This window comes from Gigantopelta aegis, chromosome 15 (assembly GCF_016097555.1).
Source record: "Gigantopelta aegis isolate Gae_Host chromosome 15, Gae_host_genome, whole genome shotgun sequence".
NCBI classification, from domain to species: Eukaryota; Metazoa; Mollusca; class Gastropoda; order Neomphalida; family Peltospiridae; genus Gigantopelta; species Gigantopelta aegis.
Window position 1 is genome coordinate 27111770 of NC_054713.1, and position 14580 is coordinate 27126349.

At 36.4% G+C, this 14580-nt stretch overlaps 1 protein-coding gene across 1 annotated transcript in view; it reads right to left on the reverse strand.

Annotated features, from left to right (window-relative positions):
* The window catches only part of LOC121389743 (TPR repeat-containing protein DDB_G0287407-like), a 78335-nt gene that overhangs the window by 20802 nt on the left and 42953 nt on the right, over positions 1–14580 (reverse strand). Inside the window, exons 7-10 of the mRNA XM_041521392.1 lie at positions 8219–8502; positions 3863–4024; positions 2655–2759; positions 1739–1806 (exon numbers count right to left, since the gene is read on the reverse strand). Coding sequence (XP_041377326.1) covers positions 1739–1806; positions 2655–2759; positions 3863–4024; positions 8219–8502 — 619 coding nt within the window. The remainder of the gene's footprint in view (positions 1–1738; positions 1807–2654; positions 2760–3862; positions 4025–8218; positions 8503–14580) is intronic.

Genomic DNA, 14580 nt, shown 5'->3' on the forward strand with positions numbered 1-14580 from the left:
AACAGATCCTGAATTACTGTAACTAATTAATAATACTGAACAGTTGTGAATACTGTAACAGTTGCTGAATACTGTAACTAATTAATAATATTCAACAGTTCCTGAATACTGTAACTAATTAATAATATTGATACTTGTTCAACAGTTCCTGAATACTGTAACTAATTAATAATACTGATACTTGTTCAACAGTTGCTGAATACTGTAACTAATTAATAATATTCAACAGTTCCTGAATACTGTAACTAATTAATAATACTGATACTTGTTGAACAGTTGCTGAATACTGTAACTAATTAATAATATTCAACAGTTCCTGAATACTGTAACTAATTAATAATATTCAACAGTTCCTGAATACTGTAACTAATTAATAATATTGATACTTGTTCAACAGTTGCTGAATACTGTAACTAATTAATAATATTCAACAATTGCTGAATACTGTAAATAATTAATAATATTGATACTTATTCAACAGTTCCTGAATACTGTAAATAATTAATAATATTCAACAGTTCCTGAATACTACTGTAAATAATTAATAATATTGATACTTACATGTATTCAATAGTTCCCGAATACTGTAACTAATTAAGAATATTCAACAGTTGCTGAATACTGTAAATAATTAATAATATTCAACAGTTGCTGAATACTGTAAATAATTAAAAATATTCAACAGTTGCTGAATACGTAAATAATTAATAATATTGATACTTATTCAACAGTTGCTGAATACTGTAAATAATTAATAATATTGATACTTGTTCAAGTTGCTAAATACTGTAAATAATTAATAACACTGAAACTTGTTCAACAGTTGCTAAATACTGTAAATAATTAATAATATTGATACTTGTTCAACAGTTGCTGAATACTGTAACTAATTAATAATATTGATACTTGTTCAACAGTTGCTGAATACTGTAACTAATTAATAATATTGATACTAGCTTGTTCAACAGTTGCTGAATACTGTAACTAATTAATAATATTGATACTTGTTCAGCAGTTGCTGAAAACTGTAACTAATTAATAATATTCAACAGTTCCTGAATACTGTAAATAATTAATAATATTGATACTTATTCAACAGTTGCTGAATACTGTAAATAATTGATAATATTGATACTTATTCAACAGTTGCTGAATACTGTAACTAATTAATAATATTGAAACTTGTTCAACAGTTGCTAAATACTGTAAATAATTAATAATATTGATACTTGTTCAACAGTTGCTGAATACTGTAACTAATTAATAATATTGATACTTGTTCAACAGTTGCTGAATACTGTAACTAATTAATAATATTGATACTAGCTTGTTCAACAGTTGCTGAATACTGTAACTAATTAATAATATTGATACTTGTTCAGCAGTTGCTGAAAACTGTAACTAATTAATAATATTCAACAGTTCCTGAATACTGTAAATAATTAATAATATTGATACTTATTCAATAGTTGCTGAATACTGTAAATAATTGATAATATTGATACTTATTCAACAGTTGCTGAATACTGTAAATAATTAATAATAATATTGATACTTGTTCAACAGTTGCTAAATACTGTAAATAATTAATAACACTGAAACTTGTTCAACACTTGCTAAATACTGCAAATAATTAATAATACTGAAACTTAAATTGTTACGGTTAAATATGTCATGTAGTGTGCTAGCTGAGGTGTCATTGAACATGTTCCTTTTCTTGATAACCTCCACAACTCACCTTTCACAAGCAAGCAACGATTCGATCTTTTGATCCAGTTTGCGGAAATAGCCAAACACAGAAAGTTCCTGGAACATAATTAAATTTGAAATAATATAATATGTAACTTTGTTTCAAATAAACAGTTTAACATTACCCATGTGTATTGTTACAAGAAGAAACAGTGGATTACTCATATGTACATGATTTGTTATAACAACAGTGGATTACTCACGTGTATTGTTACAAAAAGAAACTGTAGATTACTCACATGTAATTGTTATAACAACAGTGGATTTCTCATGTGTAGTTATAACAAAAAACAGCAGCTTACTCACATGTATTATTATAAGAAGAAAAAGTGAATTACTCACATGTATTGTTATAACAGTGGATTACTTGTGTGTATTGTTATAAGAAGAAACAGTCGATTACTCACATGTATTATTATAAGAAGAAATAGTGAATTACTCACATGTATTGTTATAACAGTGGATTACTTGTGTGTATTGTTATAAGAAGAAACAGTCGATTACTCACATGTATTATTATAAGAAGAAATAGTGAATTACTCACATGTATTGTTATAACAGTGGATTACTTGTGTGTATTGTTATAAGAAGAAACAGTCGATTACTCACATGTATTGTTATAAGAAATCATTAATTACTCAAATGTATTGTTATAAAAAGAAACAGTGGATTAATCACATGTATTGTTATAAGAAAGAGTGAATTACTCATGTGTATTTTATAATAACTTAATTACTCGTGTATTGTTATAACAAGAAACAGTGAATTAATCACATGTATTGTTATAAGAAAGTGAATTATTCATGTGTATTGTTATAGTAACAGTTAATTACTCACATGCATTGTTATAACAAGAAACAGTGGATTACTCATGTGTATTGTTATTATAACAGTTAATTACTCACGTGTATTGTTATAACAAGAAACAGTGGATTTGCAGTCAGTTTTGAACTAACCACTTTCTGCAGCTGTTCTGTTGAAAATTCCTTTCCCCTTTTTTGTAGTATTTTCTGTGAACAAAAATATGAAGGTGAATATATAAACATACATCAGAATGTTGTAATACATAACAAAACTTACAATAAAACTAGTTAAGTAGGCATCCCGTATTTATTCAGAAGTTATTTAAAACTAATTTCTGTCAACATTGTTCACTACTAGCTGACTCCACTTGTAATAAACTAGTATTGACTTTTGATTAGTCAGTACATAACAGTGGGCTGAGACCTGTGTTTAGTAGCACCCTGTACAACTGGAAGTGAATGTAAAAATGTCACGTGTGTTTGCTGAAGGCCATGTTGACTGTGGGTGCCATGTTTTAATGCACCTATGAGTTGTCTTCTTATTTATTGTTATTGAAGATATAACACAGAAATTGATGATTTACATAGTAAGATGCTATTAAAACAACATTTTGTATTAATGTCAATTGTTAAATGCACCACACCACACATACCTTGTGTTTCATGTAGCCGGATACTCACCACACATATCTCGTGTTTCATGTACCCAGATACTCACCACATATACCTCGTGTTTCATGTACCCAGATACTCACCAGACATATCTCATGTTTCATGTAGCTGGATACTCACCACACATATCCCGTGTTTTATGTACCCACATACCACACATATCTTGTGTTTCATGTAGCCGGATACTCACCACACATACCTCGTGTTTCATGTAGCTGCATACTCACCACGCATATCTCGTGTTTCATGTACCCAGATACTCACCACACATACCTCATGTTTCATGTAACCGCATACTCACCACATGTATCTCGTGTTTCATGTACCCGGATACTCACCACGTATCTCATGTTTCATATACCCAGATACTCACCACACATATCTTGTGTTTCATGTAGCCGGATACTCACCACATATATCTTGTGTTTCATGTAGCCGTATACTCACCACACATACATGTGTATCTTGTGTTTCATGAAGCCGTATACTCACCACACATATCTTGTGTTTCATGTAGCCGTATACTCACCACACAGATCCCGTGTTTCATGTAGCCGGATACTCACCACATATCTCATGTTTCATATACCCGGATACTCACCACACATATCTCATGTTTCATGTAGCTAGATACTCACCACACATATCTCGTGTTTCATGTCCTGGGAGAGAGGCTGCATTTGAAGAGTCTGATATTGTCGCTTGTCAACCAGCTCCTCTTGGGCAATCTTATTCGTATCAAGTGAGGATGCCACTATGAAAACACCCGGAGGTAGTTTGTCTGGCAGCCAGTAGAGAGGCTACAACACAACAAGTCTTCATCTTAGATATTTAATCTCACAATGTTACACTTTAAGTACTGGAAGAAAATGACAATGTCACACTCAAAATAATTCTTATCAAAACTACTACACCATGCTTTTGTTTATCACATACAGGTATGATGAATTAAAAGAATGCTGCCTATGTGCCGTGATAATTAAACTTGCCATCATACAGGTATGATGAAATAAAAGAATGCTGCCTGTGGGCCATGATAATTAAGCTTGCCATCATACAGGTATGATAAATTGAAATAATACTGCCTGTGGGCCATGATAATTATAAGCTTGCCATCAGTGGCTTTCTTGTTCCCGATTATTATTACGACCAGGCAACTCATATTGGTCACTGGCAATCTGTTGTTCATTAAGAATCACTGGTGCAACAATGAATTCTGACTGATCATTGTGACTAACATCAATGTTGGGCCAAGGAATGAATGATGCTAGCTGGAATAAAAACAAAAATTGCAAGCTTAATAAATAGCTGGTAACAACCTTGCGGCAAGGTAGTAACTACCGCGTTTCGAGCTAGTATTTGGAACCTTTTTACAACCTTGCCGCAAGCTTGCGACGAGCTTCTTGCAACCTTGCGACGAGCTTCTTGCAACCTTGCCACAAGCTTATTGCATGCTTGCGACGAGCTTCCTGCAAGCTTATTCAGTTTAAGCTAGTATTTGGAACCTTTTTACAACCTTGCCGCAAGCTTGCGACGAACTTCCCGCAACTCATATTGGTCATTGGCAATCTGTTGTTCATTAAGAATCACTGGTGCAACAATGAATTCTGACTGATCATTGTGACTAACATCAATGTTGGGCCAAGGAATGATGCTAACTGGAATAAAAACAAAAATTGCAAGCTTAATAAATAGCTGGTAACAACCTTGCGGCAAGGTAGTAACTACCGCGTTTCGAGCTAGTATTTGGAACCTTTTTACAACCTTGCCGCAAGCTTGCAACGAGCTTCTTGCAACCTTGCGACGAGCTTCTTGCAACCTTGCCACAAGCTTATTGCATGCTTGCGACGAGCTTCCTGCAAGCTTATTCAGTTTAAGCTAGTATTTGGAACCTTTTTACAACCTTGCCGCAAGCTTGCGACGAACTTCCCGCAAGCTTTTTCAGTTTAAGCTAGTATTTGGAACCTTTTTACAACCTTGCCGCAAGCTTGCGACGAGCTTCCTGCAAGCTTGCGGGAAGCTTGTTGCAACCTTGCCGCAAGCTTGCGATGAGCTTCCTGCAAGCTTGTTCAGTTTAAGCTAGTATTTGGAACCTTTTTACAACCTTGCTGCAAGCTTGTTACGAGCTTCCCGCATGCTTGCGACGAGCTTCCTGCAAGCTTGCGACGAGCTACCCGCACGCTTGCGACGAGCTACCCGCACGCTTGCGACGAGCTTCCTGCAAGCTTGCGACGATCTACCTACAAGCTTGCATCAGTGGCAGCCATCTTGCATCTTGTATAATTCTTTAAAAAAAACCCAATGGTTTTAAAGTGAAAAACATGAACAGTTAAAACTAACAAAATTAGTTTACCTGTCTGATAGACATGTTCCATTTATGTGGGATAGTCTTGACTAAACTAATATGCTAAAAAGCTCCTGGTCCTATATTCTTCTTCTTCTTCTTGTTTTAGGTTATATTCCTCCACTATCTGGAGATCCACACTGTGGTGTAAAGTCATTTCTTTGTTTCTTCTTGTTTTCTTTTTTCTCCTGTTCCACCAAGCAGGATTCAACCAAACTTGGTCCAAATGATCCTCTTATAGACCTGACCAAGTGTTGTTATTTTTCAGGCCAATAAAAATTCCAAGATGGCCGCCCTGGCCTCTGAATAACTGAGAAATTTTTAACTTTTACTCAAGTTCCACCATGCAATTTTAAACCATATGTATTCCTAATGATCCTCTCATGACCCTGACCAAGTTTGTTATTTTTCGGGCAGATTTAAAATCAAGATAGCTGCCCTGCATGGCCTCTGATTGACAGACATTTTTTTGCTTCTTTTCAAGGTCCACCAGGCAGGTTTCAATCAAACTTAGTCTAAATGATTCTCTCATGACTTACTAAGTGTTGTTATTTTTGTGGCTGATTCAAAATCCAAGATGGCCACCCTGGCCTCTGATTGGCTCAGACATTTTCAACATCTTCTCAAATTCCACCAGGCTAATTTCAACCAAACATGGCCCATGTCATCCTCTCATGGCCATGCATATGTTATTATTTTTGGGGCCAAACTGAAAATCCAGTTATTACAAGATGATTCTGTTTTAACCATATTGTATTATCATTCGTATGTATTAATATTAATTTTGTTTTAATTATTATTGTAAATACTATCTAAATCTGTAACATGTATGTTTGGTTGTTAAGCCACTGTTCCCACTGAATTTGATAAACCATATGAGAAGTTATGAATTAAAAAAAAATAACCATGAAAATTATTTGGACTTAGCTTTTTCTCCACAAGTGTAGACCTGCTTTCACAGTTGAAGATATACATGCAGCAAGCTAGCTTACAAAAATGAAAACATGCTTGCGGGAAGCTTGCACAGTTGAAGATATGCATGCAGCAAGCTTGCAAAATGAAAACATGCTTGCGGGAAGCTTGCACAGTTGAAGATATGCTTGCAGCAAGCTAGCAAAAATGAAAACATGCTTGCGGGAAGCTTGCACAGTTGAAGATATGCATGCAGCAAGCTTGCGCATGCTTTCACAAATGAAAACATGCATGCGGCAAGCTTGCAGAAATACTGACTACCTTACGCGAGCTAAATGTTATCTTGCAAATAGCTTGCATTGCTTGTACTACCTTGTAACAACCTTGTAACTACCTTGCAACAACCTAGCCGCAAGCATGTATTTTTGTTTGGGATATTACAGCCTCTAATTCACTCCGTTTGTTTACATACACATGTTACTATATATATCACATCACACTTACTATGAGTGTTATGAAATGTTCATAAAGCGTTTGTAGTCATGTGCTGAACAGTGTAACAGAGTGCTAAAATTGGAAGAAGTCAGGGTTATAGACTGCACCAAAGCTGACGAGATAAAAGGGTGTGCCCAAAATAGTGTGCCTGACCTTGCTTTTTACGATGCGCGGGTGCAATTGTGCTCATACACAGCGCACGCTACATGCACTCAACAAAATGCGCACGAAAATAGATGGGTATATTTATTTCCACTGTTTACAAAAATCAACAGTTTTCATAGCTCATTTAGCTGATAGGAATTAGGTCCTTTTATTAAAACAATAAAAATTAAAAACATGGCAGTAGCTTCCATGCAGTCATTAAACTGGTATTTCTTTTTGTTGAACAAATCGGGAAATACTGGTTTAATAGACAATGTTGTAGACGTAACAGTCAAAATCCAATCAGTGCTACACTGCCTATTTTATTTATTTTGGAGAGTGAATTTTCACTCGCCTTAGCATACTGAGGTGTGCGATTTTCCACTTGCCTATAATTTTCAAAAACCAACGACTGTACGAGTGCCCAAAATAAACAGGCCCAAATTATGTACAAACATGTTAATTTGACCTCAAAACATTGCATCTCAAAATCAATGGAATGTTAAGCTGTAATTAGATTGAAATAACTTGAAATACACTCTTTTCCAACTATTATTAACATTACTGAACTAAAACTAAAAAGACATTGGTGTGTGGTACCCAAGGACAATTTAAGTATACATATACATGTGTATGCATGGTTTTATCCACCATTAATTTATTTAAGTGATATAGAGAATAACTAGTTAATGATGTCGGATATCTGCTTTTATCCTGTTCAGGCTGAATGAGAAATTTTGCGAGGCTCTGCCAATGATAAAGCAGATATATTTTTCAATCATAACAACTGGTATATCAAAGCCCATGGTATGTGCTATCCTGTCTGTCGGACAGTGCATATAAAAGATCCCTTGCTACTAATGGAAATATGTAGCGGGATTCCTCTCTAACACTATATTAGAATTATACCTAATGTTTGACATCCAATAAATCAATGTGCTCTAGTGATGTCATTAAACAAAACCAACCAACTTTTTTAACCTTTGTCACCCCCCCCCCCCCCACCCCCGAGTCATCAAACTGATTGTCAGAAAGCGTATTGGCCGTTTTGAGCAGCACTGGCCACTTGCCGTCCACCAATTTCGAACCCTGAAATTACCTTTGTCACTTTTCCCGAGTCATCCACCGCTTTCTCAATTGCGTCCACAATAATGACGAGCTTCCTGTCTGGGTCCGACATGATCTCCTCCACGGCCTTTCGGAACTGGTTCAAGTTTTCTCGAACGCTGTCTGCTGAAGGCTTATCAATGTCGCTCGTTTTCCCGGCACTTTTCTCATCTTCACTCTTGTCCTCCGAGACCTCCTGTACTTCTTTCTTATCTTTAATCATCTGAAGAGCATGTTGTGCCTCTAGTCTCAGTCGGAGAGAAATATTTAAAGGCTCTATAGTATATATGGAAACAAAATATTGGTGATTAATATTATCTCATGATATTGTCACTTACTGCATGATATAGAACTCGATTCAGTGGACAATTGCAGGGGTTGATTTCGTCTGTTTTATTGATGTACCAAAAAATTGCTAAAAATTATCTTACACCTTTATAATATTTTACTTGTCCACCACTGAGGAACACTGCTTTTCCGAGTAACTTTTCACTTGTCACAACAAAAGGACAAGCTAGTGCTTATTTGGACCGCTGATATATATACTACTAATAAAAGCATTTTCCTGACAATTTGCTCAAATACAAGAACTTTTCTTGTGCTATCCTGCCTGTGGGAAGCGCAAATAAAAGATTCCTTGCTGCTAATCGGAAAGAGTAGCCCATGTAGTGGCGACATTGGGTTTCCTCTCAAAATCTGTGTGGTCCTTAACCATATGTCTGACACCATATAACCGTAAATAAAATGTGTTGAGTGCATCGTTAAATAAAACATTTCTTTCTTTCCCTCCATAGCACATACCAAAGGACATTATTTAACATACCATGTGCGAACCAACCATAATTGCATCTAGACGGAAACTCCGACCAAGCTAGGCGGCGTCTAGACTAGTCGATTTTGTTTTTGGAAGATTTCCTGTTAAGACGCTTGATCAGCGGTATCGGCAGAGACTGTAAACGTGCACAAGTTATTTGGTTTGAGCCTCTGACCTTTTTTTGTGTGTGTGTGTGTCCGTTGTTGTCAATTGCCGCTACTTATAAATTTAAATCCCGATTGACGTGTTTACAAGACATTCACACTACACTAAAAATAATAATTAAATAATACATTTTTATTTACCAATAACCCTTGTAACTTGTTCGAAGGGAAACAATTACAATAATCAATGAAAAGGAGTGTATGGGGAAGGGAGAGTCCTTCAATTTACTTGGAAAAGAAAAGAAATGGAAAGAAAAGGGGAAAAGAAGGAATATAAGCTTGCTTTTGCATACGTGATATTTTGCACAGCAATGGAAAGTTCATTTCTTTTTGAGGGGAGGTCGAATCTGTTTTTACGTTTAAAGTATTAAAAAAGTAAAATAAATGATGAAAAATGTTTAAAAAATATAAATAAAACTTGTTTTTAAAAGGATTGGGGGGGGGGGGGTACTGCGGGTAAGAGGAAATTAATAAATAAAATAATTAAAAATAATGTTTGCTTTTGCCTATGTGACGATTATCATGGGCAGCTTTGGATGTTGTTTTATTTGTTGGCGGGGAGCAGGCCCGTAGTAACAATATCTTAGAGATGATGCACAACTTCTTGCGGGGGATCACAGAGTCAATAGTGGGAAGAAGGGACACAAGCCATATTTTTACTTTTATTCAATTTCGTCCTCGAGTAGGTCACCCTCAATTCCCACGGGCCTGGGAGGTCGAATCTGTTCGCTGGGTTATTAGTTTTTTTTTTTAATGTTTGTTTGTTGTTGGGTTTAAAATAAAATAAGACATTACATATATGCTATTTGATCCACGCTAAGTCTATTAACGGTAGTATGTTTTATGATTCTTTTTCAGGAGCTGCCAAAATTTTGGGGAAAAGTAGTATATCGTAGTATTTACTTTTATTATTGTGTGTGTATGTGTGTGTGTGTGTGTGTGTGTGTGTGTCTTCGTTAAATTTGTCAAAATGTCGCTAAAATGTATTATATGTTCATGTTTGGGTTTTTTTTCAATGTTAATACATACAATTTGATTTGGGAAAAACATTCCTTTTGGGGGTTTTTTCAATTTTTTTTTTTTTTTTATGTCAAATATATTTACATACTAATTTTATCCATTTAATATGACTTGAGGAAACACCCCATAATGAAATATGCCTTTTTTCACCAGTAGCCATACATGCACCATTGTGCGTTTGTACCACAGATCTTACAAACGATCGTTGGTTGATTCGTCTGCGATATGCTTTGTTAAATAAATGTGTTACGTGATTTGCAAAAGGAACTTACGTAAAGGTTTTACCTAGAGCTGTTGTTCAGAAGGCCGAAAATGTGACATTTTAAACCCGAAATTAAAAATCTTCTCGGGGAAGCAGGTGCCGGCCCAGGCCCTTATATATATATGTCTTTTCATCTGATGATTTAACCGACCCGCCCCCCCCCCCCCCCCCCCCAACACACACCTTTCAAATACACTCTGCGGCCGCTGTTATAGGCTATATCCCTCACCCACTCACCAACCCCTCAAAACAAATCAAAATAAAATCTCAATTTTCACTTCAATAGTATTATTTATTATTTATAATTATGCCCCCCCCCCCCCCCCCCCCCCCCCCCATATATGATAGCATATACCACTGCCTTAGTAGCTCGAACAAGAAATAGTCCCACTGGTGGGGATCGACAAGGATCTCGACTGCGCAACACGTTAGCACTGGCCAAGTTGGATGGAGTGAGTCGGAGCGTCTGCTACATTAAGCGGGTGCTGGTGCAGGGGACCAAACGTTAATCATTATGACGATTATTAAGTGCCTGTGACTAGATTTTTTTTTTTTTTTTTTTATTTTTTTTGAACGATGTTGTAAGACATTGTCTTGATTATTTTGATACGGTGTTGGGATAGTTACTAGAGCTTGGTGGTATTAAAATTTGAGGATCGGTATCGGTATTTTGGGGGTGATTTACCTCTGTATCGGTACGGTATTTGTATACACACAATATTAATACTGATATTTTCAGTATACTCAACTTTAAATGCATGCCTGAGATAAAGTAAAGTATGTTTCTTTTATTTAATCACGCCACTAGAGCACATTGATTTTTTTATCTTATCATCGCCTATTGGACGTCAAACATATGGTCATTTTGACACTGTTTTTAGAGGAAACCCGCTGTCGTCACATAGGCTACTCTTTTACGATAGGCAGCAAGGGATCTTTTATTTGCACTTCTTACAGGCAGGACAGCACAAACGGTGACAAACCATGGCCTTTGTTGAACCAGTTATGGATCACTGGTCGGTGCAAATGGTTTACACCTACCCATTGAGCATTGCGGAGCACTCACTCGGACTTGGGGTTTGGAGTCGGTATCTGGATTAAAAATATCATGCCTCGACGGGGATTCGAACCCAGTACCTACCAGGCTCTAGTCTGATTGCTTAACCATTGCGCCACCAAGCCCTGAGATAACGCTCACCCGCAAATTTCACCTAAACAAAATTCCATACACAAGGCTCTCGTTTGATTTATCCCCAACCCATTTTGCGTTCATTAGGTATACTGTTAAGTGTTATATTAAATGGCGAGAAACATTTTTCAATGCCGAAATTTCAGAATTTTGACATTTGCTCGATACAGTAAATCGGTACTGACATGATACCGATACCCAATGGTATACCGCCCAGCTCCAATAGTTACTGTTACAGCTAGAATGAACTTTAAAAATGGGTTTGACATGAAAACAGGTACTTACTACCTTGAATTTAGATATACATGTACACGTATGTGTTATACTACTTGGAGGTCCACACTTAAGTATTTTATTAAATCATTTAATTTTAATAGTGAAACGGTACATTTATAGTTGTAAATATGCAAATCATTCTCTAAATTTTATTGAAGTTGTAAATATAATAAAGTATCACAGAAATATTGAAAGATTCATATTGTCAGAAGAGAAGACCAGTTCACAAGTAAATGGTCTAATTTACAACTTTAGTAATTTAAAAGTATTATTTCTCTATTCCTCTTGTTATTGTTTCCAAACCCATTGTACTTACAAATAACACAAGTTCTAGTATACGTATCTTACACCTTTGAAACACCCACCATTTGGATAGAAACTATTCTTTCGTCATGTTTATCCTTCCTCTTAATTTTTCTGTCCCCCTATCATAAGTCTTAATTTGTTTTGGTATTATTATTATTTTTTTATGCCCTTCCTCTTCTTCATTAAAAAACATGTTGTCCTTACTACATTAGACACCCACGTAAAACAGTTAAAAACAACAACAAAACCTTTTGGTTGTCGATAAACCTTTGTTTATGTTCTTTTTTCCCCTTCCACTCTGGAAAATAATATTAACTACATTTTTAGGGGTGATTTTTAAAGAAAGAAAGAAATGTTTTATTTAACGACGCACTCAACACATTTTATTTACGGGTACATGGCGTCAGACATATGGTTAAGGACCACACAGATTTTGAGAGGAAACCCGCTGTCGCCACTACATGGGCTACTCTTTTCGATTAGCAGCAAGGGATCTTTTATTTGCGCTTTCCACAGGAAGGATAGCACAAACCATGGCCTTTTTTGAACCAGTTATGGATCACTGGTTGAAGGGGGGGCACAGAATTTTTTTTTAGAAACTTAAAGAAAATTCTCTTCTTAACCATTTAAGGACTTTTAAACTATTAACTACTCAGTTCCCCCCCCCCCCCCCCAAACCAAAAAATCCTAGCTACGGCCCTGTCGTTCAAAAATGAATCAGTGTAACCAGTAACCATTAATGCAAATATATTTAAAGAAAAAATATTAGGCTACCCCAGCAGTGGCGTAGTAGGAAGCTGCCAAAAAGTGTGTGTGTGTTGGGGGTGGGGGTGGCATATGGGGGGGGGGGAGAGACACACACACATAAACCATCGCTGCTACTACTGGATCATCCATGTAGCATGTACTTCTTTTTTCTGTCATCAATATTAAAACAGGAGTACCAGGTTTATGTGCGATGTCGATTGGGGTGGGTGGGGGAACAGTTGCTTGTCCGACCAAAAACATACTATATCACATTTTACAGGCTTTATCCTCCGCCCCACCAACCCAAACCTCCTCCACCATGACTCCCCCCCCCAATTTTTTTTTTTTTTTTTTAAATAAAAATAAAAATATGCATCATCCCAGACAGGATAGCCATACAACAGCCTTTGATATACCACTCGTGGTACACTGGCTGGAACGAGAAATAGCCCACTGGGCTCACCGACGGAGATAGATCACAGTACGACGACCGCGCAACAAGTGAACTCTTTACCACTGGGCCCGGCTACATTCCCCCACCCCACCCCCCCTCAGGCGTCTGGAATGCACGGATCATCAAATTGGAGAAATAGTCATCACACTGGTGGTCCGTGTGTATTCTGTTCCAAGGTTCGTGTAATTCACTATAATACCGTTCTACATTTATAAGGTTATTCCAAAAATGGCCATACTGGGGGTGAAGGCATGGCAACTGTAGTACTCGTTCCGATGATAAGAATAGACGTACCCTTATACCAAGGTCAGAAAAATGGGGCAGAGGAAAGGGGGGAGGGCAGTATCAGTTGTGGGTAGCATAACGGTAAATAATTATTAAAATTATTGGGTGTTTTTTTTGTTTTTTTCTTTTGGAGTGAGGGTAGGAATAGAACATGTAACTCATTTTGGTAAACAAATCCCCTCCTCCGATTACATGCCACATTGAATGAATGAATGTTTAACGACACCTTAGCACGAAAAATACATCGGCTATTGGGAGTCAAACTATGGTAATGGGAAAAACAAAGTGATGATCAACATCAATATAAAAATTCAACAGTTAAATAAAAACACAGTGTAAAGGACTGTGTAAAAATACAAATATCACAGATAGATATAATTAAAATTTATAATAAAATTCAGTATCACGTAAAAATTGTAAAATAATTTCTGGAATCGAAATGATTCCATCACATTTGTTTGACCAAATCTTTTCGAATTACAGGCAAATGCTTACACTCCACCAAAATGTGGCGCACAGTCTGAGTACACTGACAGTGCTCACACAAGTAAGTATGACCGATGCAGGCACGACACAAGTCAATCTCATCCTTCCTGCACTGTCTATAAGACTGGCTTGATGGTATGAAGCTTGTTCGCAACCACACCGTCCCAATCATGTTGCCAAGTCGAAAAGATAAATTTGTTAATACTATATTTAAAATCAGTATACGGTACACCAACCGTGGCATGAGGCAAATTCAAAACAGACTTGGCAGCTGAATCTGCCTTTTCATTACCCCTAATACCAACATGGCTGGGCACCCAACAAAATACAACATCTTTATTTGCAATAGAT